Below are 25,327 nucleotides of genomic sequence, written 5' to 3' on the forward strand. Positions count from 1 at the left end.
AATTTGAGCATCAAAAAGAATGAGTTACTAGATTATAACACTCTGAATTAAAAAATTCACAGTGAAAACGACCCAAAAAGGGAGAGGGAAGAAAGAAAACTACTCTTTATAAATGAATGCCAGCTAACGCAGGAGGAATGATGGGATAAGAAAAATGACCATTTAAGACTCCTAATGAGATAACTGATTTAGGCAAGGGTCATCAGTGTGGGTGCTCACAACTGATGTGTAAAAGGTGGCTGAAGACCAAGATACTCAATGGTACCACACACAGTTTATTGGCTAGATCTGGGGGACACCACCTTTACCAAAGAATCAAACCCAACATCACCAATACAGGGACAACCCGATGTGATGCACTAGAACATAGACAACCTCACTTATGTATCCCTGCAAAAAAACATTTAACCTGAATTGAATCATGAGCAAACAATAAGACAAACCCAGAATGTGGGATTTTCTATAAGACAACTGACCTGGACTTAAATATATTTAGGGGTAAAATGCCCTGATGTTTAAAACTTATTTAAATGACTTAGGGAAGGAAAAGTGTATGCGTACATGCGTCTATGTGTGCACGTGAGAGAGAGACAGAGAAATGGAAAGAGAAAGCAAATGTGGCAAAATGTTAAAAACTGGTGAATCTATGTTAAAAAAAAAAGTACATGGGTATTCAATATACTTTCAAATTTTCTGTAGGTTTACAATTTTTCAAAATAAGTTGGGAGAAAATGTGTATAATAAATCAGCTTTAAAGAACAAAAATTTAACATGCTTATTAGTTAAATGTAATAAACTGAAACAATGTATCTCTAATACAACAAATGTGATTTTCTTCAACATATTTTACTGTTCCCCATTTAAATAGGTAAAAAACATTACGGTATAGTTGCTCTGAAATTCCTCTACGAAGCCTGAAGGCTTCTGAATTAAGTAAAAGTTAGCTCAATTCAGTTGATAAAAAAATGTATCTAAGAGGCAAGAAAATATGTTGGATAACTCACAAACCCCACTGTACTGTACCCGCAGCTTAGAACCCTACATACTTCAAAATATGGCTTCAAGATGTTTCTTCTTTAACGGAATTTGTTAATTTTTAGTGAGAGAGGTAAACATTTTTTGCTACACAGACCATATGATTAGCAGACAATTCAACTTTTATCTCCAGTGAGATGATTTATCATAAAGAAAGTCACCAAAAGTTGTAAGCAGTCTGGATTCGTGTTTATTGAAGCCAGTAATTAGAGACATCTTCTTTTCCAGCACTAGAAAGCAAGGTTCCACATGACTGCATAACTGCATCCGGTTAGAGCCACACCCCTGGACTAAGGCTGGTGGGGGAATAATCTGCAGTCCTAATTTTAAATTAAAAACACCAATAAACTTAGTATAGAGACGACAGTGAACTTTCACTTACAGCATCAACATTGTTAAAGGTCATGATGTACAGAGCAGTCACTTTCAACTTTGTTAAACCAATAAAACACGACGTCTTCAGTTTAAATAGTGATTTTAAAATGCCAATCAAAAAAAAAAAGTGCAAACAAAATTAAATAATTATAGCAGCATACCCGTTGCATTTTTAGGAAAGACCAATTCATGGCCCTTATCGTGGCCACATCTTCAAGGTTGGGCTTATTTCTTTGATTTTTCCACTTTAAAGACAAAGAGCAGATGTAACCACTACAATATATATAAATAGTCTTAAATTGTCTTTAACAGTCTACCTTACAAGTGTATTCTGCAAATAAAATGAATTTTATTTTAAAAAGTAAAGGCTGTTTACTGTTCGGCCTTTGGTTCCACTGCTTGAAAACCCCGAAATAACAGAAAATATCTCCCCTCCTCCCACCCCCCCAAAATAACCCTGCAGCTCCCCAAAGTTGGTAGACTTTGGCAACCACTGAGCACATGACATTACACGCACCAGTGTCTTCTGCTACTAGGAGCATCCACTTGTCATAAGAAACTAAAAGTGATCTCCAAGAAACCTTCCCTCACAAGACAGGTGTCTAGCATTTCATCAGTTTTAGTACATTTTATATTGACACAAAAGTGCTTATCATATTAAAATGACAAAAAATTTTTAAAAAGTAAAATTCTGCATTAAAATTTGAAATCACACTGTATCCCCTGTAGGCATGTCCCTTTCCAATAATTCTTTCTGGTTTCTGAGGTCACTCATTTTGCCCCCACCCCCACCCCAGCTGCTATAGAGAGAGGGATTAAGTGACCCCACCATCAGTGTGGCCACAGTTGTTGGGCACCTATTGGTCACTACACCACAGCTATCCTTATACAGTGTTTACTGTCATTATCTGGACAATCTAGTAATTGGAAGCCACAATACATTTAAAAACAAAAACTGAATTTAAAAAGGGGTGAAAAAGTGTATTTTTAACAATAAAACTGGCACAAGGAACATGTTTTTGTGTCGGAAAGGCAACTAAATACTCAGCTTTCTCCTTAACAGTGTTCAGACCTTTATAAAAAAGCAATTCAAGACAGTCTTAGAGTCTTGTCTTATTATATAACACAGATTATTAAGTTATGCCCAGTACTATGTTAGTGGTCAGTCAAATGTGGTATGTAAAAGTAATGACATTAGGGAAGTTATGCTCAGACACAGTACAACAAACATTCATATAAAAAAAGTAAACTCCACATAAGTGAACTGTGGTTTTTTTTCCCTTGGTTTGACAACAAATGTTTTATACATTAAATTAATGGTAGTGTTTGCATTCAAATGTTCTGTGTCATGTATAAAATTAAAAGTGCCATTTCAAATCCACAGAAGTCATTTCCAGAATGGTGGTATGACATGACGACGTGTATGAATTTGCCCTAAATGGAAACACTGAAACTCTTATTTCCATAAGAAAAAAATGCTACATTTTATGAAAAACACAAACAAGAAAAATTGTATCATTTCCATGTTCAATATAAAACATTCACACTTATTTGTCCATCTGATAGCACTGATCAGACCAGGGAGCTAGGACAAGACCCTTTTGCATCAATGGAACTCTGTGAAGGTTTCCACAGACCGTAAGGCAGGGATTGGTGCAAGCCAATTCATCAGAGTGCAATTACATTACAAACCTCCCTCAAACTTTCTGTAGCACACTGCATTATGGTAAAATGAGAGGTTGTTACCCATTCTCTATTAGTAGGCCAGCCTGTGGTAGTACAAAAAAATTTTTTTAATTTAAAAAACAAAGCAGGAGCTATTTAGAAAACAATTCAAAGGAAACTAATTTTGTAACTGCTGACTTGAACCACACCGCACAGTGACCGTCTGCCCCCATGCACATCTGTGGAGCCCAGCACAGCCCACGGGGACATGGCCTGGGCCACACACGTGACTCTGAGGCAGCTGCCATCTTCCCCACCTTTGTCAGCTCCACCTGACTCAGGCACCCCCATACTCTACATATCTGTCGTAAGTTAAAGATGCATTCGGAACAAGTCTAATTCCCATTTTCTTAGTGTTTAGCTTGGAAATGCTTTTGATTTTAAGTCTTAAAAATGATTACTGGACTTTCTACTGACCGCACAGTATTTACTCACACTGCTCATCTTCGCCTTCCTCATCTCCTTCGACGTTCAGCTTCCCCACCATCACTTCTCTCATTCTTCCTTTCAGTCTTTCTCTTTCCTGGACTTGCTGCTACTTAATCTGCTTCCCAAGAACAAGTGAATTCACCAAAACACAACCGGTCAGACTAACCACCCTCTGATCAGTGATTTCCTGGTCTCATCTGCTCCACCCTGAAAGCAAGCAGGCCCTCTTTCTCCCACCTACCTTCCCGTCCACAAGAAGCCCAGCTGCACCTGCTTCCCACAGGAGAGCCGCATGCCTGAGAGTCCAAGGGTTATCCTTAACAAAGGGGTCTGACACGTAACCTTCCCAAATGTGCATTTCATACTCGGACGAGTCAATGAAGTATTTTTTAAGTTCATCTCCCCTGCCCCAAAAAACTGATAGCATGTGCCATATCAGAAAAATCCTTGTCTTAGCAGATCAATATACATAGTTATTTGGTCATTTTACATATGTACTTTTTAAGGAGGATCAGGCTTCATTTTCTGTTGAAGAGTTTGTTACCATGGAGTCTGGTTTTCGAGTCATTCTATCCAGTTCTTCCTGAACATTTGTCAACACAGTCTTTTGTCCTTAAAAAAAAAAAAACAGCAGTGATAGGAAAAATTATTTTTCTAAAAGGAACATTTTAATTTACAGACTACTGTAATCATTTGTGGTGATACCAACCTCAGTAAGAATGAAAGCAAGTCTTTTTTCATTGCAATGATTATAAGGAGATACCCTAATTCAACCCTTCTTAATTCCAAACATCACAGGTCTGTGTTCCTCTGAATACATAACTGCTCCCTGCCTGGGCATGCCTTTGTGCCAAATATAAGAGCCTTCCTGAAAACACTCTCACCACCCAACTCCAACCCCATGCACTGTCATCACTGCCTTCTTAGAGGTGGTATGTGAGTTTCTGGTATACCACAAACTAGTTTCTGTGCCTCAGACAGAAGAGGTGTTTATGTTTTGTTTTTAATTACAACACTCTAACTCACATGGGTAGTCTGGAAACACCATGTTTCAATAAGAATATAAGGCTAAGGCCAGACATTTCAATACTGCACAAAGTCAGTGCTCATATTCTTTTGTTATCAAATGCTGAGGCCTAGAAATGACCCTTATCTCCTCCTATCAGGGGATATCAGCCCGAAGCCTGGGCCACCAAACCCAATTGAGAGTCTCCAAGAACTCAGGAGCCCCTGAAGGCTTGGCTGACCTGAGGATGGAGTGATCTCCTGCGGACCTCCTTTCATCTGAAAACAGCAATTAGGGAAAATACTCTTATTAACATTCCTTATAATCAGTGGAAAAGTAAAAGCAAAACCCTTTTTAAAATGGCCTCAAACTTCCTGGCAAAATGGGTAATTCCCAAGGAACTTGGCTCTTTTGTTTCACAGGCCTCCAAGATATAGACTGGCCCCACTGCCCACATGGAAGGACAGGAGGGTGGGCTGCCACAGACAGGAGTGTGACAAGTGGGGAGCTTCACAGAGGAGGAAAGGACAACCCTCCAGTGAGACAGGGGGGGTTCACAGGCTCCAGCTCATGGCAAGATTAGGGACAGTGAACAAAAATCTTTATAGAGCATCACAGAATATTAAATATAATAAATAAAATGCCAATGTTACACTCTAGACCATGACCTCCATGAACAGTTCCACACCAGGGTCACATGTACAGTTTAGAATACACCTCAATTCACCCAACAGTCAGTTCCTGACAACCCAACGTACATAAATTCCACCTTAAGTGCGCCAAGGAAACCTACATACTAATAAAGCAATCCTACTGTAAAGTGTACTGCTCGGTATAAGGCTGGGACGTGCTCCGGATCTGCAGGTGCAGATAGGTGAAGGCAGACACTCCTGTTCATCTCCCCACCTCCAGCACTGCTCAACCGCAAGGATCAGAGGTCTCCAAGGGCCCTTCAGTACCTGATTTCTTGGCTGTGCTCTGCACACCACCAGCACCAGGACTTCCGGGAGAACCTGTTTTTTTACTCAGCAGGCTGTTGAAGAAGCTGGCCAACACACCTTCACTTGCTGCATTATCTAAGGAAACATTAAGAAAAATAGTATCACACCACTGAACGACTCAACACCACCACAAAACTAGTTTTCAGCTTGGAATTATCCATTTGTGGCTATCATCTTCCCCAGACACTGAGCACATTCATTTACTATGATTCCTTATACACTGCCACTGCCAAGGCTAATTACATGTTAGCATGATTTATTAAGTGCAAACCTGTTTACATTTTCCATCTGTCTGGGGACATAACTCACCCAGGCGCCCTAAGATTTTTTTATTTTTAAGTAATATCCATACCCAACATGGGACTCAAACTCACAACCTTGAGATCAAGAGTCACATGCTCCACCTAATGAGCCAGACAGGCACCCCTCAAAATACACTTTTTTTTTTTTAAAGATTTTATTTCTTTGAGAGAGAGAGAATGAGAGACAGAGAGCACGAGAGGGAAAAGGGTCAGAGGGAGAAGCAGACTCCCCGCTGAGCAGGGAGCCCGATGTGGGACTCGATCCCGGGACTCCAGGATCATGACCTGAGCCGTAGGCAGTCGCTTAACCAACTGAGCCACCCAGGCGCCCCAAAATACACTTTTAGAGTGACTTCTTGGGACGCCTAGGTGGCTCAGTCAGTTAAGTGTCCACCTTCAGCTCAGATCATGATCCCAGAGTCCTGGGATCGAGCCCCATGTCAGGTTCCCTGCTCAGTGGGAAGTCTGCTTCTCTCTCTCCCTCTGCCCCTCCCCCTGCTCATGCTCATGCTCTGTCTCAAGTAAATAAATAAAATCTTTAAAAAATAACAACAACAAAAAAGTGACTTCGTCTTCCTCTCAGAAGGAACCTGCATGGCCTAACTGGGATCTTACACAGAGCAAAATGCAAAGGCCACTGATTCCAACAAAGGGACAGGCCTTGGTCTCTGCCAACTGTTAGCTCCCACCCTTTGAGCGAGGGAAAGGGGAAAGCAGCCCCTTCTTGGGGGAAGAGAACAGCCCAGCTGCCATGAGTCTCCACCTTCCAAACCTAGCCACCCAGGCCTTTCAGGGTTCAGGTCTAAGATTAAACACTCTCCATAGAGACAGGATACATACTTTTGATGTTTGGGTCCGGCTTCTTTACTGATGTGCCTGGGGAGGCGCTTGGCACACTAGCTGGCCCTCCCCGGCCCTGAGTTCTTGGAGAGCCAGAGGGTCCTCTCGCAGGGGATTCCTAAGTCCAAAACCAGCCCAAGTCACACACAGGCATAAAAATAACAGGAAATACATATTCCAAAAATGAAGACATTCTCTGCAGGATGTTTTTCACAGTCTAGGAAGAAGGATGGCAGGACTGGGAGTTTGTTCCAGCTCAGTCTCTTTCTAGACCTTAGTTTCTCCTTAGAGAAATCAAGATAATAAAGCCTGCTCACTCTATTTCCCTAAGCTATATTCCTTCATCAGACATTTCCTGAGTCCCTATTATGTTCCTGGCCCTGGGCCTTCAGGGAAACCAAATTCCCTTGAAAATACAAAAACCCACACAAATATAAGCTCTTAAAAATACTGGCATCAAGAATGAAGACACCTACAACACTGGGCCTTGACCCCCCCCCAATTAGTTTAAGGTACTCACAGAGGCTCTCGTGGGCGTGGCTGGCTGCTTGGCAAGGAGTGACTGCAAAGAGAGGGATGCACTGGCCATTAACCAAGGTCTGCAGTAACACTTACTTCCCAGTGTTCCACTAGAGGGCGCCATTAACAACAACCAAGTCATAGATTTTTATATTATGCATGCAAAAAGTTTAAATTCAGCAATTTGGTATATGGTGAAAAAAATAATCCAAGTAACCGGTTTTGGGGCTAAGGTAGCAAGAAGAGCACAGAAGGGAGGACAGGTTGGCAAAAGAACCATCAATACCCCAGCCTGCTGAGTGGCCCGCACCATCAGGCAGACCCGTGACATGGCTAAGAGACATGTCTAACAACAGTCCTAGTGAAACAGAAAGGTGAGAGTGGGTTTTCATTCCAAACTGTCAGCTTGGGGAAGTTACTCTCCTCACCTACAAAATGGATACGTCAGCTCACCTGCCTTCATGCACAGGAGGCTGTGTGGGGCTATGTAAAATAATGGAAGTGAGGTCAAGGCACTTGGTAAACTGTCAACACAGGAGGTATTAACGTGAGGAAACTTTATTACCAGAGAGAAAGGTTACTTAAAATGATAATAAACCCCTCATTGCTGAGAATCTGCAGCAGGTAGGGGATTACCTGAGCCAGATGGTCTAACCCCTACTCTGTACCAATGCTAGATATGGGAGGGAACGAGGAGACCTGGTTGCAACCCCTTTGACACTGAAAGCTCTCTGTGATGTCCTCAACCTCACCCAACGGGACTGGCACTTCATGCATGAGAAGGCCTCTGCTCTGGTCTCACAGGTTCATCTTACCTGTTGCTTCATTAGGAACACCTGCTCATCCTCTGCTGCCAACTCTTTGTCATGGACCAGCTGTGAAATGAAATGACATACTCATTTGTGGTCACAGGCCAAGAACACCCGAACTACTATCAAAATTCTCAATGAAAGAAGAATCTTGGGCTCGGGTCTCAATATGGACCTGGGGAGAGTCCCTGCTGCAACTGCACAATTATGTTTTTTCTAGCCTGGAACCAACTCTGTCCCGAGACCAGCCTTGGCATGTGGCCAACTGACATTTTTAAGTCTGGCAGGTTCTAAATGCCTCCCAGATCAGGGCCTGCAGATCAGAGGTGCACAGGAATCTCCTAACAGTTCTCCAGAGGTGTGGCGGCACTGTTAGGACTTAGTGGGAAACTTCAACCCAACTCCATGTGGGCATTCCACCACTCATGCCCCACCACCTGGAGCCATTCACTTAACACCAGACTTGAGCTGACCTTTTTTTTAAACGCCCTTGGATTACTTTTTTCTTCCCCTGAAAGTGGTTCAGTATGTAAAACAGATTTCTTTATACATTTCTTTTCTCATAAAAACAAACAAACAGACAAACCCCCAACAAAACACAAACCCTATAACTCAAAGTGACTGACTTGGCTACCTTTCTCACAGGTGGCTTCACAATAAAATCTTCATATGCATCTTCTGGCTTCACAGTTGTGAAATTTTCATGTAAAATAGCTATTTTCTTTTCATTGTCCCAACCTGCAGGTCTAAAAGCAAGGAAATAAGGATTGATTTGCTTCTCCTGGGACTGCCTCACAGCACACTTTAGAGCACATTCCAGGTTAAGAGGGCTCCTAGATGAGAGCCTTTCTCACAAGATCTGCTCTGTAGTTGCTACGGCTGGCTTCTAGCTTGTGGCAGACAAGCCAAAGTTTAGTGCTGGCAAAACCCATCAGCTTGACATCGCAGGTCCTGCTCCAGACTAAGCTCATGGGGCCCAAGATCTAAGGAACCAGAATGAGATCTTACTGACTACACATGCTAACCCACAGAAGTGTTCAGAGCTTTCACACAACACCATCCAGAAGAGCAAGGACACAATGGGGCCTTATTCCGAGAGAGTGGAGGTTGCAGAGAACAGCACAGAGGACAGAGCTCAGGACGAGACTGTCTTGGGCTTCAGTGTAGAGGAAATCTGAGAACTCTTCTGAAAACAGTTTTCTTATGGACTGCTTTATTAATGTTACTGGTGTGGGCAGATGTGGAGCAAAGGAGGGCATCAGGACCTACACTCTCCTGGGCCCCAAACCAAAGGGACACAGAGAGTCCTTGAGGCTCCTACATGGGTGCTGCCCTCATCGTTGTCACTAATGGCACCCAAGTTCCATTAAGTTGAGCTACAGTAGCCTACATTCCCACCAGACTCTCCTAAAAGAGCAACTGTAAAATGCCCTACACAACACACTTTTGAATTCTACAAGCTGTAAAAAATGCCAACTGATTGTTCTCGCAGGTCTCCCTTTCCCCACATAACCGCTGCTTCACAGCTCTATGACCCAGACAGCGTTCTTAGCCAGGGTGCTCCACCCAAATGGTTTTGCTGACTTCACCAGCTCCCAAATAGCTAAAATACCAACAGGATCAAAGATGCAAAGGGACAGGGTAGGATCAAGATACCATCAGGACTCAGGCAGTCTTCAGAAGCTGTGAGATGCTTCTCTCCAGAACAGCCCCGATCCCCAGACCACCTTCCTCAGCTTCCTGTTCCTCAGAATTCCAAGTGATTTGGGCACTCACATACCACTCACTAAGCTTGTGTCTCTGGTGCCTGCCTGATCACTCTGGACAATTCTCTAAAAATCCATCTAAGGCTCTAGCTTTGCCATCTGTAAGCAGCCTGAATGAGGCTCTCCCTGAATGTTCAGGAAGCAACCCTATTCAGTCCCCAGAGCTCTTGGCTTTCACATCTTCAGCCTTCTCAGAAACTGTCCCTCCTGCCCCTCCATTCCTTCTGGCCTGCTTAGCACACAAACACTTAGCCTTCTGCCATCACCCCCTCTGCCCTCCCTGCCACAATGCCTCCATTACTCCGTTACTGCCCCATCCCTGCCCTCCCCGTGCTGTGTGCAGGGACCACATCTTGTTTATTTCTGCATCCTTAGCATAGAACCTGGGCACCTAGAAGTACTCAGCAGTTGCTGAAGGAACTGTAATTCCCAAGAATATCTACGCCTACAAACACTAGCACAAGTTCTCTCAGAGGCCACACAGCTTCAACATTCATTCATGCAACCAAACACTCATCATTCTCCAGGGACAGAAAGACACAAACTGGAGGAAACAGGTATCTAAATCTCTGCCCAAGAACATCAGCCCCAGTGGCTCCTAAAATATGAAATGCCAAATATACAGTAAGTATTCAGTATAGCTAAAGCTCATGCTGATGGGTACACCAACGAAGGTGCCTGCCAATGAGCAGAGAAATCAAATGCTTCAACAGAAGATTATCAGGGTCTCCAAAGCCCAATTCCCTACACTTCAACTCCCTCCTCCAGCCAGTATTCTATCAGAGCTGACAATAAGTGGCAAAAATGGCTGGCTTAAGTTTTGGCACCTTGCTCTCAATGAAGAAAGGCAGCACACCTGACCTCAATCCACCTACTTCCCTTAGACTAGAGGCAGAATGACAAGTAATCTAGAGAGGAGCTGGGTCTATCTACCCCCTGTGAGGTCCAGCCCAAGCGCTTCGCCCCATGGCAGCAGAAAACTGGCTGTGTTCGACAGAGACAGAAGGCACCTTACTTGGGAAGGATAAAATGTGAAGAGCAAACGTACTATATAAAAAGAAGCATTAAAAAAAAAAAGCATTTGAGATAACCTATAAGGAACTCACATAAAAACTGCATCCTTTTCCACAACTAAGGCAGGTGTGATAAAGTGGAAGCCATACGTTTTATGAACAATGTACTTATACAACAAGTCGAGGTTTTTCTCCTCCTTCACTGATGTGTAAATCAAGGCTGCTCCATCTAATCAATCCGCTTAAGGAAAACAAATTCACTGCAGGAGGAGATAAAAACAAACACATACAAGCATAATCCTCAAAGTACTACTCATAGGTGAATCAGTTTTTGCTCAATACATGATCGATAGAAAGTGTTAAAACTTTTAAAACTAAAACGGTAATCGTAACAGATGACCACGTCAAAAGCATAAAGCATGTCAATGCTGGCAGACCATGCACTTCGTTTTTTAACACATAGATTGCTACCTTTTTACCCATCAGGTTGGTTCCTAAGCAGTCAAGTTAAAGGCTCTGAGGTTAGCCAGAAAAACACACTCGGCAGAACCAAGGTACACAGGTTTGTTCCTAGACAGATGGTTCACAAGGGATCCAGTTTATCATTAAGCCCATCTTTTGTAAGAGATGGATACCTAACATGTATCAGCATCCGCACTGAGCTGGACAAGATAAAAGGCCCAGAGGAAGTGGTAGGAACCTATCCCTCACCCCCACATCCCAGAGTATAGGACCAAAGTACCAACTGCTATTGTATTTTTACAGAAATAAGATTCAAAAGACTGCTGACACAGTATCTTTCTCATGGACAGCACAAAACAAACATATGGGAAAAACTCTGTGGCATCTAAAACAATATTGTGTTGGGTAATTAACCTTTTCTGCAAAAAAGCAAAGTTTAAAAAGATTTCCAAAATATGATAAAAGTAGTTTGGTACTAAGACTATCCATATCAGCTTTCTTCTTAATATGAAAGCCTTATCAAATGTACAGCATTAAAAATAAAAAGTGATGAAAGACAGACACAAATTAGTAAGTCTCAAATTCCAATACAGTAAAATACAAAACTTGTGAAAAGATGTATACAATTTCTCCATGGCAGAAGACTGTTCTGGATTCAGGAAGTACTTTAGCTTTTTGAAGATGCCCCAAATGGAGAGAAGCCTGAATCAGCACAGAGAAGGGAGCCTGCGCTCCTATGCCCTGACACAGCGTCCCAAGGATACACTGGAGGCAGAACCTCCGTAGGTGTGACTGGATGAAGTCAAAGTGCTCGTCCCTGTAATCATGCTCCTTCTCCAGGACACTCACTGCATCACACTGCAGGCAAGACAGAAAGAGAAAGGAGTCATCTTTTTGCTTCTCTCCCTGCTGAGGATGGGAACAGCATCTTCTTTAGAAATAAAGTATCATAGTTCCAAAGAAGAAAGCCGAAGCCAAAGGTCTAAGCATTAATCAGACAAGAGTCAGAAACAACTGGAGAGTTTTCTTTCATCCTGGGCCACAGTTTCCAGAGCTGTAAAGTGGGGATAGAACAGTCTGATCACCTCACAGTTGTTCTAAGAATCAAACACAGTCACATCAGGAAGCAGGCCCATGGGACATGGCTGTGCACTGCACACTCCATAGGACCCGTCTCACAGAATATAACGCGAATGGCACACTCTGTGGTTGAGAATAAAGTACTGAGAATAAAGTACTTTTGAAACCCAAAATGTTTTGTGTGTTTTAAGTCTATTTATTTATTTAAGTAATCTCTACACATAATGTGGAGCTCAAACTCACGCCTCGAGATCTAGAGTCTCTCAGGCTCTTCCAACTGAGCTGGCCAGGCGTCCAAAAACCCAAAATGTTTTTAAAGCTACTTTTTTTTCTTTTGCAAGAGAAACAACTTTATTTCTGACTGAATTTTCATTCTCACATCATCATTCTATAGGGTAGAAGAAACTGAAACTTTGAGTTCCCTTCCTTTTCTACTGTTATGTTCCTTTCTGAAAATCATCTCAAATTCAACAGATTTTTAAGAGACTAAAACCCTAAAGAATTCTGCTCTTCTATATTATTTTTTATAATCAGCTTGGGCTAGATCAACTGGTTCACAGAGCCTTAAGAAAACTGCTTTTAGTTCCAAGTTTAAATCACTCAATAAAGTTGACAGTGCTTCATGGAGAGATTAACTCAAACTATGAACAAACTGAGTGATGTCATGTTTCCAGCAGCAACATTAGATGACAATATTCTCTAGCCTGACCTATTCAATGTACCTTAATGAATCCCGAATTAGTACAACTCTCCTGTAGGAAGACACACAAGTAAAGCCTCTTAGTTTCTTTCAGATGATGACTGTACACTGGCCAAACCCAGCCATATTTACAATTCCCTGGCACATACCTTTGTGCACACCACCAACACTGGGATTCCCAGGTTATGAGTCAGCATATTGTCACCAAGGGGCAAGGCAACATTTTCTTCATCAGGACCTGAGGTCAAAGGTCCTCTTCTCTGTGGGGAACCTTGACAACCTTCTTCAGGCTCAACATAGTCTTGAAAATCTTTCACAACTACAGGTGAAAAAAGGAAAAGAAAATCACACATAAATAAAAAACACACATGCCAGTTTTAGGAAACCAAAAAAGGCAGTAATAAGCATAAAACATAAAGAGTCATAACAAACTTCCCAACTCTGCTCTACTGCAATATTAGGGATTTGGAGGTACTAATGCAAAATGCCAATTCTGACACATTCAGTCTGAGCACTTATAAATGCAGAGCAGCAAAGACATACCCCTGGACATCTTTAATTATATACAACTCTTAAATAGGTTTTAATTTTTTTATTTACCTACTTCTTTAAGATTTTATTTTTAAGTAATCTCTACACCCAATGTGGGGCTTGAACTCATAACCCCGAGATAAAGAGTTGCATGCTCTACCAACTGAACCAGCCAGAGGTTTTTAAAAAAGAGTAAGCTTTGGGGCACCTGAGTGGCTCAGTCGTTAAGCATCTGCCTTCAGCTCAGGTCATGATCCCAGGGTCCTGGGACGGAGCCCCACATCGGGCTCCCTGCTCGGCGGGAAGGCTGCTTCTCCCTCTCCCTCACCCACTCCCCCTGCTTGTGTTCCCTCTCTCACTGTCTCTCTGTCAAATAAATAAATAAAATCTAAAAAAAAATAAAATAAATTTTTTAAAAAAAGTTTTTAAAAAAGTTGTAAGATTTTAATACTTCCTAATATGAAAAAAGCCCCATTTCTCTCTCTTTTTTTTAAGATTTATTCATTTGAGAGAGAGAGAGAGAGCACAAGCAGTGGGAGAGGCAGAGAGGGAGAAGCAGACTCCCTGCTGAGCTGGGAGCCCGATGTGGGGCTCGATCCCAGGACCCCGGGATGATGACCCCGGGATCATGACCCCAGGTGAAGGCAGATGCTTAACTGACTGAGCCACCCAGCCGCCCCAAGACCCATTTCTTATATATCTAATATTTAAAAAATGAGACTAGTAAAATCATCTGAATTCCACAAGAACATGCTGTTTCCATAGAGCTGACATGTCTGTATTAAGGAGCGAGGCTGAGCTTGGCCAGCCCATCCACGTCTTCACCATCCTCACTCTTGTGGACTGTCTTCATCTTTAGGAGATCCTGAGTCACTGTGCAGTGCTGACCGACCTGCTCCTGCCTAACACACGAAGGAGTCAGCAGTATAATGTCCACTTCTTGGCACACACAGTCACTACTTCAGGCTAAGAGTGCAATGCCATGGGAGGGCCTTCAAGCTGAGAACAGTCCATGGCCCTGGTTAAGCTAAGTGAACACAAAGCTCACGGACCCATACCTTTTCATGGGTACTTCAAGGCTTACATGTCAGGCCAGAAAATATGCATATGATAATTAAAGCTACTTTGAGCTAGAGCAGCAAACACGCAGCTCTATACCCTTCTACACCCATTAGGACAAAAGGACCAAAATGCCTTTTAGTCTCATCCACAACATGCTCTTTAAGAAAATACAAATAAATGGATTAAAGAGAACCTAGAGAGAGGTCCACATACTCCTCTTCATCCACAGACAGATTTCAAACATTTTTTTAAGGGGGGGGAGGAGCAAAGGGACAGGGAGAGGAAAAGAACTTTTTTTTTTTAAGATTTTATTTGTCAGAGAGAGAGAGAAAGAGAGAGAGACAGCGAGCACGCATGAGCACAAGCAGAGGGAGCAGCAGGCTCCCTGCTGATCAAGGAGCCCGATGTGGGATTCAATTCCAGGACCCTGGGATCATATCCTGAGCCGAAGGCCGACGCTTAGGCGATTGAGTCACCCAGGCGTCCCACAATTTCTCTTTATTAAGCTCATTCATATAATTTCATTGTCAATATAAACACTCAAGAGATCTTCACTGCATTATAAAAAAAAATCCTAAAAAACAGAGAAATGTTTTCTGATAAACTTAGCATGGCTGTTGAAGAATTTTGAAAAAATCAAAGGTTCTCAAATTTTCTTCTTGAAAGCATTTTAACAAATCTTCAGATCAATGGAAAACACAATGGCTTAAGTGTGGGTGATACCTATCACTGTCCAACATCACATGAGGCGCTCAACCAGGAATTCCAAGACAGTGAGCATGGCAGAGCCTGGAGCAAGTTACAGGTAAGCTAAGTGGCTATGGGAAGTGAGGCAGGGGTGCACCAACTCCAACGGGGAGCTCCTCCATCACCCAGTGCACTGCATGTATTCTACATATGCCAGGACGTAAAAATAGTTGGGAAGCCTAGGGTTAGACTAGTCATTCTCTAAAGGAATGACTTAACTATGGCTATCGAACAACTGTAGGAAACACACGTGTTTTTAATAACTCAGCATTTTAGAAAATAAGTTGGAAGGCAGAGTTAAGTGTTCATAATATAGAGACTGGTGAAAAAGGAGGATAAAAACATGACGACTGTGTAATTCAGATAATAAAATTTGTATTTCCCTTAGGGTGCACACATACCACAGTATTAATTTTCCTCCAATGATGGGATGGCCAATATTTCACAGTCCACCTGGGGGATCCCCCTTTGGCATCTCAGGGAGTGGGAGGGAAGGAGATCAGCATGCTCTCCCCTAGCTGCTGCCTCTCTCTCGGGAGTGGGGAGGGAAGGGGATCAGAGTGCTCTCCCCTAGCTGCTGCCTCTCTCTCGTGTTTTCCCTCCTACCTCATTGATCACCCAATGATTCCACAGTCCTGGAAAGATTTCACAGACAGCACCTCATCTTTTTTCTCTATTTCATAAGCAAGGGAAGCCCCAGACATAAAGCAGGAAAGACTAACCTACACAAGTACCATCTTCTAGTAGCTCTGGGGTTGCTCTGCCCTCCCCGGTCACTGCCAGCCAAACAGCTGCCACAGACTCAGGACCCCTGGGGAATCACATCCTGGAAGAGGGGCCCGCTGTGGAACAGCATTCCAAACTCAGCAGACTGGAGACCGGCGCTGGACTGGAACTAGGCTGGGTGATAGCCCTTCACTCACTCAATACAATACCTAGAGTCCAACTGATCTGCAAAGTGGGAGTCTGATGTGCAAGAAGATGGATGACTGTTTTATGAAAATGTAACCTAAAGCCAGTACTAACAAAGGCATTCCTTCAACAGGCAACACAAAGGCATGACTACCATCCAAACATCTTGGAGGAAGGGCGGTGAAAACAACAGAGGCCTTCAAGGAAGGTTAACCAGAGTCATGAGGCACAGACGTGGTTCCAGCAATCGCTAGTTGCCCTCCCGTGTCCTCTTTCCTCTACTTCCTTAAAACCAAACCCAACCCTAAGACACAGAACATAGGGCCATACAGAACTACATTTCCCAGCCTCCTTAGGAAGACAACAGGCACGCACCCTTCAGCCCCTCTTTCCTCTTCCTCCATGTGCTGCCTGGAACACGGATGTAAAGGCTACAGCTCTAGTTGTCCAGAGAAAGAGAACCACACCCTAGAGATGACAAAGCAATAAATAAGGAGAAGGAGCCAGGATCTTGCAAGTCTGCCTTCCCAGAGCTGCTTTCCAGGCTTGAACTGCCTACCTCTGGATTTCATTTATAGGACAGAGAAATCAACTTCAGTCTTGTTTAAACCACTGTTATTTTGGGTTTTGTGTCACAATCAGCTGAATCTAATCCTAAGTGACAAGACATCAATGACTAAGCACAAAATAAATTCAATAGTTCATGGGAACACAAGCCCCAGGAGCAGGCATCTTATCTGCTGTGTGCATCTCCGATGCCTAGAACAGACCCAGTACAAGACAAACACTTTCCCTATCTGGGAAAGAAAAATATCCTTGGCTTGATCTTTCTTTTTTTTCTGTTTTAAAAATCTTCACAAGGTTATAACACCAAGAAAAAAGATTCAGAGACTGAAATCTCCAGGGCATTAACCCATTAATCTGAGCAAGCCTGGGGTTACCAGTGAATGGGCAGTGAAAGACAAACAGCTCTTCAGCCTCAGAACTATTCTAAGAAGTTGTCTTTAAGTTCTCTATTCCAGGGGAAAAAGAGGCATTATCTAGAAAGGTCAGCGGTTGAAGACAGACAAGCTGAGCTGCATAACAACCACTGTAGCATACATGCGGGTGACCCAGGAAACACACATGCACGCAGCAAACCAAATAATTAGATGTTAAACTCCCTGTTTTAGCTAATGTGGGACAGGAGCAAGAGGAATTTATGATAGGAAAACACACAGTGAGAGATACAATTTAGAAAGCACATCAAAATTTCTGAACCCTTCTGCCAGTAAGTGTGAAGATCCCATGTGCCATGCCCTAGAAGCCCTCATTAATTCACTAAAGGGAATGATGTCATCCTGTGGCAAAAAGCCAGGCTGAGCCCAGCCTGCCCTGGCCAAGACTGCTGCTGCTGCACACGCCACAGCCCCAGCCCCTGCCCCTCCCATTTCCCTGGCAAGTGGACAGAAACTGATGTAAGTGCACAGAAGCAAGGGAAAGGAAAAAAAAGCTTCTGAATCACAGTAAGGAAAAACAAAACAAAACAAACTTTGTTTAATTTGAAAGTTCTCTGTTGTCAAAAGGACTTGGGTGTCCTTAGTCTCAAAATAGCCTTTCATATTAATGACAAAAAAATGACCTTCCTATTTCTAACTAAAATCATACTTGCTGGATCCCAAAATGAACTAAGGTAGAAGCTCAAAGATTTGTCTTTTGTAGGGCTTCCTTTAAACCTCTCAATAAGAGAGTCCATGGGGCCTGAATGGAATCCCAGGGCAATGGACTCAAGCTGCAGATCCCACAGTAGGCCTCCACACCCACTGATGTTAACTCAATAGCCAGAATAACAGAAAAGTGGAAAGACCCACAGAACTGATCCAAATTTGAGGGGTGAGGAAAGAACCCTTATTTTAAAAGAGAACCAATGAAGATAATAAGGAATATGGATTCATTTACTTTCTTCAACTGTGATGCTTGAGAATATGACTGCTTTCAATACCTTTTGACTACTGAATTTACAAGAGCAACTCTGAAATAAATAGTACAAACAAAACCACATATTCCATAAGGGAAGCTTTCTAACCTCCTGACACTATGAAAAGGAAGGTGGCTTGAACCATCCAAAGACACTAGTGAAGTTTCCAAGTAAGAAAATCCTATTTTACTTACACTTCCGTTCCAGCTCCCTCATTTCTTCTGGTGGAATTTTCATTTTATCAATGTGCTCACGTAAAACACTAGCCCATTTCTGTAAAGATTCCATCACGGTCCAAGGCCTAGACATGTCTGCAACAAAAATGACCAGGGTCTCCGGCAAGGATTCAGCAGATACTGCAAACTTCAGCAAGCCTTTGTGGTACAGGTCTCCATCCAGAATCCACACATTGCAGCGTGTGTGATCTAAAAAAAGTAGTAAAGCTAAGTTACTACCTGACAATAACCATCAGCACAGCTGGAAAAAAGCCATATCAAGAAGAACCTGAGGAGTGCCTGGGTGGCTCAGTCAGTTAAGCATCTGCCTTCAGCTCAGGTCATAATCTCAGGGTCCTGGAATCAAGTGCGTCAGGCTCCCTGCTTAGTGGGGGTCTGCTTTTTCCTCTCCCTCCACCCTCCTCCCACTCAGCCGCTCATGTGCACTGTCAAATAAATAAAATCTTAAAAAATAATAATAATAACTTGAAGGTAACCACCATAGAATTCCAGACAAAACACAAAAAGAAATCCTCTTTGGAAAAGAGTGAGCAGTAACCCTTGGTCAAGGTGCCTAGTGAACTACCTACACTTTAAAAATTTGTAATTACCGTAATATATTATATCCACATCTAAAGAGATTCCAGCAACATCTGAGGAATAAAGAGTGAAGGACACTTTAGCTTTCAACAGGAATCAAACGATACATATAAAAGCTAAAATTCACCAGTTCACTGGTCAACTGCACCATAGTCTATGTAGTCCATTTTCCTCAGCCATCAACAATCCATAGGGCAATGAGCTGTGCCGAAGAGCCTGTGGTTAAACAAGCTCTTCTTCTCAGGCACACTAAGCAGGGAGTTCACATAACTACAAATGGTGTCAAAGACACAGGACCTTTGTGTTTAAATGCCAAGATAAAATCATTACATATAAAAATTGAGGTCTAAGAATTACTGGATGCCTGGTGATATTAAGGAATTAGTTATTTTTGGTATAATAAGAATATAGTTATGTTTTAAAAAATCCTTATCTTTTAGGGGCGCCTGGGTGGCTCAGTTGGTTAAGCATCTGCCTTCGGCTCAGGTCATGATCCCAGGGTCCCTGCTTGTGTTCTCACACTCTCTCTCTCAAATGAATAAATAAAAAATCTTAAAAAAAAAAACAAAACAAACTTACCCTTTAAACATACATATGGAAGTATTTTGCAAATGAAATGATATGTCTGAAATTTGCTTCAACATAATCCAGTGTGGAGTGAAAGAAATAAGAGTATAGTTGAAATAAAATTGCTAAAGAACTGTTTAAGGTAACTGTGGCAAATAACACACACTGGGGTTCATGATCCTAAGTCTAGGTTGTACCTATTTTTAAAGGTTTTCCATAATAAAAGGTTAAACACACACACAAATGTGCAACTACTGACATTTAATGAAGCACATGGTTCCAAAATCATACCTGGATGATCAAACCATAGAAGATAATTCTCCACAATGATAAGCTATTTTTAAAAGTTTTTAGGTATCATTTTTGAGAAATAGTTTTCTTATAAAAGTGCCTTGAGGGAGAACTCCTACAATCAAAAGTATCATTTCACTAACTTCTTTCCCAACAAATTCCAAAATACACTTAAAAACCTATCTTCTTTCAGCTATGCTTTTTGTGTAATTGATTCATTAAAACATATACTGTTAAAAATTTTATACTCACGACTTTATTTCAACAGTATAATAAGGTATCTCCACTTAACTAAACTTTCAAATTTCTAATACACTTTATTTATTTTTTTAAGATTTTATTTATTTGACCGAGAGAGATAACGAGAGCAGGAACACAAGCAGGGGGAGAGGGAGAGGAAGAAGCAGGCTTCCCACCGAGCAGGGAGCCCGATGCGGGGCTCGATCCCAGGACCCTGGGATCATGACCTGAGCCGAAGGCAGACGCTTAAAGAATGAGCCACCCAGGCACCCCTCTAATACATTTTAGACAGTGATTTTGGTTTGGGTTCTGTGGATGTCTTGAAAGATACGGCCCTGTACCTGAAGCCCACTGACTTTAATGCCTTCCCCTCACCAGGCATGGTTCCTTTCTTCAGCTTCTCTTCCCACTGCCCACTACACATAATCAGCCATGCGCATGGAGAGCACACACACCACATGTGATGTTAAATGGATGCCCACAACCCTGGAGGCAGTGGTTCTTTGACATGTCATGCCCTACCACAAACCAGGGAGAAACCAGAGACCATTTTCTCTACCTGTGTGATTGTCTGCAAAATGTATTATTTATAACCCACTCACATCACACAATAAAAAAGACTACTGATGAAAGATGTATAACTAACCACTGGTAAGGCAACTCCTCCAACAAAAAAAGACCTGCAAGTAGGTGGCCTAAAAATGCAGAGACCAGGAAATTTTTAAGGCAACCTTAAGGAATCTGAAATAAATGTTATGTTATTCAACTCAAAGGCAAGTGAATATGGTTAATATGATGCTTTGGCATGATATATGCTTATGCCATCTTGACACAAGCAGCTACAGAGATTCACAGAATGTTTACATCAGGTTTTATACTTTCAAAAAGGTACTGGAGCTACCACTGTGTCTCAAGTAGTCGGCCACCTCTCATTCCATCAACCTACAAAATAGGTATTGTTACCCAATTCTACAAATAAGGAAATGGAGGTGTGGAGGGCTTAGGTCAGTCACAACTAGTGATTATAGAAGCAGGTCTCTGAACCAGTTCTGGTGGCTCCAAAACCCAAGTGCTTTCCACAATAACCATACTGCCCAACAAAAACAGGATGCAAAAGACTCAGACAATAATGAAGCCCTCTAAGCCTGGCCCAGTGGCCCCTCAGTCCCAGACTTACCCACACTGATGCTGGTGGGCCCAGCTGAGCACCTGAATGCCTGTCTTCCTTACATAAGAAGAGCCCTCAGCACCAGGCCTACCTCCTACCTCTCTTTCACAACTTTCAGGCAATGTTCAGCATGGTAAAGGAAGCTAGGAGAGGAGCAGGAATCAGGCCTCTGGGGTTCTAAAATGACCATTCATTAACAGAATGCAGGTTTCCAAGGTTTAATAAAAGATCCTTATCCATGACCTCTATTAAATGACTCTTGGAGATTAAAGAATTATATTGCTGGAAAGGACCTGGGTCCATCTTCTTCATTTTAGCACTAAGGAAATGGGGAACCAGAGGTGGTGGGATCTACTCCCTTATATAATCACCCTTATACTGTGATCCTTACTGTTTAAATGGGTAAAGGCAAATATAAAGTAATCTAACACAGGTATTTCACCCTTAGATGAAATAACCTTCTTACAAATGGAAAGACCTAGGCACCAATGATTATTTGTTTTAGAGCCATTCATAAAGCTTAAAAGTTTATAAAAGAGGTATTACTGAGTAGTGGTAACCAAAAACAATTACTCCAATCCAACTCATCATTATACTTATAAGAAAGAATTTTTAAGTAATATCTAAACTTTATAAGAGTGTTTATAATGTACTTTTTTTTTATCATGTACTTTTAATATTCCCAACTACCCTGTAGGTAGAAACTATTACTATCCATATTCTAGAGATAAGGAATTAAGAGAGAACATCATCACCTCTAGGCCTCTATTTCCTCCACTGAAAGAAACACAGGAAATCAGCATTTCTACATTGTCGCAAAAAGACTCAGAAAACTCTACTGTGAATATCTACTGAGCTGTTATCTCTGAATCATCCGAATTTCAGATTCTCCACTAGGACATGGCAGAGTAACAATGTGCCCAAATCAATCTGCCAAGCATTTCTCTCATAGAAAGGTCCAAAGCGTTGATGTATTTATTTTTTCCAAAGCTTTTAAGAACATCTTTCTTACTACCTTTATGTGCATTTGAAACTTTACCTTCAATATCTCCTTTTAATTGGGGGCTACCCAGAGCAATAGCTAACAGTCCCAATTCCTCATTTTTATTAGCATACTCTAAAAGGGAAAAGTGGGTAGGGGTGCCTGGCAGGCTCAGTCGGAAGAGCATGCGCCTCTTGATCTCAGGGCTGTGAATTTGAGCTCCATGATGGGTGTAGACATTACTTAAAGAAATAAACTTAAAAAAAAAAAAAGTGGTGAAGTCCTGCAAAGATATACATTTCATCTGTTGCCCTGTGACTAACTCTCTTAGAACTAAACAGAAAATTGAGAATGCCTAGACACACTGCAGGAGCCACAACCACGGAGTCTGAGACATGCATATACCCCTTACCACAGATCAACATTTCACTTACCATCTCGGTCCTCATCATGGACGCTGAGGTAGAGATACTCTAGGCCTCTTCCTTTTTTGCCATGCTCAGCTCCTTGAAGTTTAGTCATGAGGGTTGTTTTCCCAGAGCCATCTTCACCTACAAACGATATACAGAAGAAGGCTAAGTGTACTGTTTATTCTAGGCAAGGACGGGGAGTCTTGACACTTACACAAGTGACAACTAAGAATTTCATGCAAAGCCTGCTGCTGAGGTCTGACCTGCATTCATCATAAACAAAGTAGGCTTTGCTCTAAGAGTGGTTGGGGGGATGGTGATAAAGATGGCAAATTCCAAGATCTAAAATGATATTCTACTGCAGTCACCCTTATTTCACAAGGGAAGGAATAAGGCAGGTAGGTCCACAAGCCCTATTTACAATTTGTTAAGACATGCGTCTGGAGAAGTGAAAGTAAAACATGGGGTCAGTTTCTTACAAAATAAACTTTTACTACAAGAAAAGCAAGAAATCTTCAAAATATAATTAACCTTAAAGCCCAGGAACTTGGAACTAAAAAAAGTCTGATCCTGCCTCATAATCATGAAGAACAGAAGCTATTATTCACTTCTGATTTTAGTACCTCTCTTTCATAAGCATCCTGGAGGCTAGAAAACTGATGAAAATAATTACAGACCTGAGCAAAACTCTCAAGTACAGTCTCAGTAATTATCAAGCTCCTCCTCATGCCCCTCCCACCAACTAACAACCACCCCCAACCCCAAAAAAGAAACCTTAAACATTAAGACAAACCACCACCCAGAAACATTACTAGGCACCCCTGGGATTTAATAATTTGCAATTACAGGACATGAGAATTGAGAGACATTCCACAGATCAAAGGCCTCTTCTCCATCCCCAGTGCCACTACTGCATTCAGATACTCCACATCCCTTCTGGGCCATGATGAACACTTGTCAGCCTGACTTCAATACCTGCTCATTTTTGCCACCTGCAATTCTGCTGCCAGAATTCCCTTTCTAAAACACAGATCTGGTGACCTTGATACCCCACTTAATGAAGATCTCTAAAGGTCCTCTATTCCTCTATTACCTTCTGTAGTGATTACCACCTAAAGACCATAAACTTCCCTCAAAAACAGTGGCAAAATTACCCTAACAGCTATTGCCAGGAGGATTAGGGGATGGAGGGGAAACAAAAGGCCCTTGAAATTGAGGGGCCTCCAGGAAAAAGCATCAACTCTCCAGTCCTCCACAATCTGCCCCAACTTACTTCATCTGTCACCTTCCACAAGGAGCTTCTGGCAGCTTCCAAACCCCCACACCCTCCTGTCACCTCTGTGTTCCTGCAAACACTAACCCTCTGTACCCTTGCATGTTGACACTTATCCTTCAAAACACCGGATGCCAAAAGTACCCTCCCGCAAAACATCAAGCAGTGTGATGCTCCCACAGTCATCTTGCCATGCCAACATGGTGTAGCACAATTACCAACCTATCAGTCTCTCAGCCTGAGATTCTTGTGCAAAGTCTGAAAGATGTCTGTGCTGTCTCTGTGCCCAGCCTACAGGAACCACTCAACAAACAGGTTCTCTGAATGAATGAACCTGATCAAACTCCCTCACTTGTAGAAGGAACTGAGACCAGACACCCTAAGGGACCTGACCCAGCAGTGAGGGCTGGAATAATGCAGGAAAGTCCCTAGTGAGGACTCCACGACCTACTGTCCTCTGCAGGGTCTCCCCGACTGTGCACTACTTACGAAGATGAAGGAATGGCCCCGGTGTCATCTCCAGCCCTGACCCCAAGTCATCTCGTTCCCCCACCTCCTTCACCTAACCTACTCATATTCTCACCCCCCCTCCCCACATCCACAATTTGGTGAACTTCGAGGCTATGAGCGCAGGGAAGCAGGGACATTTAAAACAAGGTTCATGTTGCGGCCAAATGACTAAGGAATGTGCCGACAACTCCATGCCAGCATCACTGGACTCTCCAAAAGAGATGCCCCAACCTCAGGCACGGTGGACTTCGCCATTCTCCGGCTGTCCAGCCAGGATCTCCAGCCCTCCCGGGAGAGGCTGGCTGCGGGCAGGCGGCAGGGGAGAGAGAGGCTGGGACCTGTGAGAGGGGCGCCCATCTCGCCCACCCCAGCTCCCCGGGCAACGCCCCGCCTCCGGCGCTCACCGAAGACCAGGATGTTCTTGCCGGACGGCAGCTTGGACCTGGCGCGGGTAGACACCTCGCTCAGGATCGAGGACCTATGGGGACAACAGCGAAGCGGTCAGCCTGGGGCTAGCCTAGACCCGACTGGACCTACCCTGCCCGCGACGGCCCGACAGACCGTCCGACGGTCCAGTCCAGTCCGGCCGGCTCCCCGTCCGGCCGCGCCCTCCTGGGCCCAGCCGGCTCGGCCTGGCCGCCTCGCTGTCTTACCATAGGCTCTGGCCTTCTTCCTCCTCACTGGTTAGGTCGCCGGCGGCCGCCACGGCGGGCCCGTTGGGACCCAGCAGCAGCTTCTTCTCCACCCCCACCGGCGCCATCTTGCCAACTGCAGCCACAAAGAGGGCCCTCCCCCGGGCC

General features: G+C 43.1%; 1 protein-coding gene across 1 annotated transcript; it reads right to left on the reverse strand.

Moving 5' to 3' along the window:
- Positions 1 to 1,202: 1,202 nt before the first annotated feature.
- DYNC1LI2 (dynein cytoplasmic 1 light intermediate chain 2) lies at positions 1,203 to 25,320 on the reverse strand. The gene is made up of 13 exons (XM_028094913.1): positions 25,181 to 25,320; positions 24,932 to 25,005; positions 22,769 to 22,885; positions 18,466 to 18,696; positions 13,212 to 13,381; positions 12,047 to 12,140; positions 10,914 to 11,049; positions 8,676 to 8,787; positions 8,048 to 8,107; positions 7,234 to 7,275; positions 6,714 to 6,831; positions 5,530 to 5,646; positions 1,203 to 4,176 (listed from the first exon to the last, which is right to left on the reverse strand). The coding sequence occupies exons 1-13, from the start codon at positions 25,285 to 25,287 to the stop codon at positions 4,076 to 4,078; spliced, it is 1,479 nt and encodes a 492-aa protein (XP_027950714.1). The 5' UTR covers positions 25,288 to 25,320; the 3' UTR covers positions 1,203 to 4,075.
- Between the last annotated feature and the right edge of the window lie 7 nt (positions 25,321 to 25,327).

This window comes from Eumetopias jubatus, unplaced genomic scaffold, assembly GCF_037043125.1.
Source record: "Eumetopias jubatus isolate StellerSeaLion01/CBP00866 unplaced genomic scaffold, mEumJub1_p1.0 scaffold_10, whole genome shotgun sequence".
In the NCBI taxonomy this organism is placed as follows: Eukaryota; Metazoa; Chordata; class Mammalia; order Carnivora; family Otariidae; genus Eumetopias; species Eumetopias jubatus.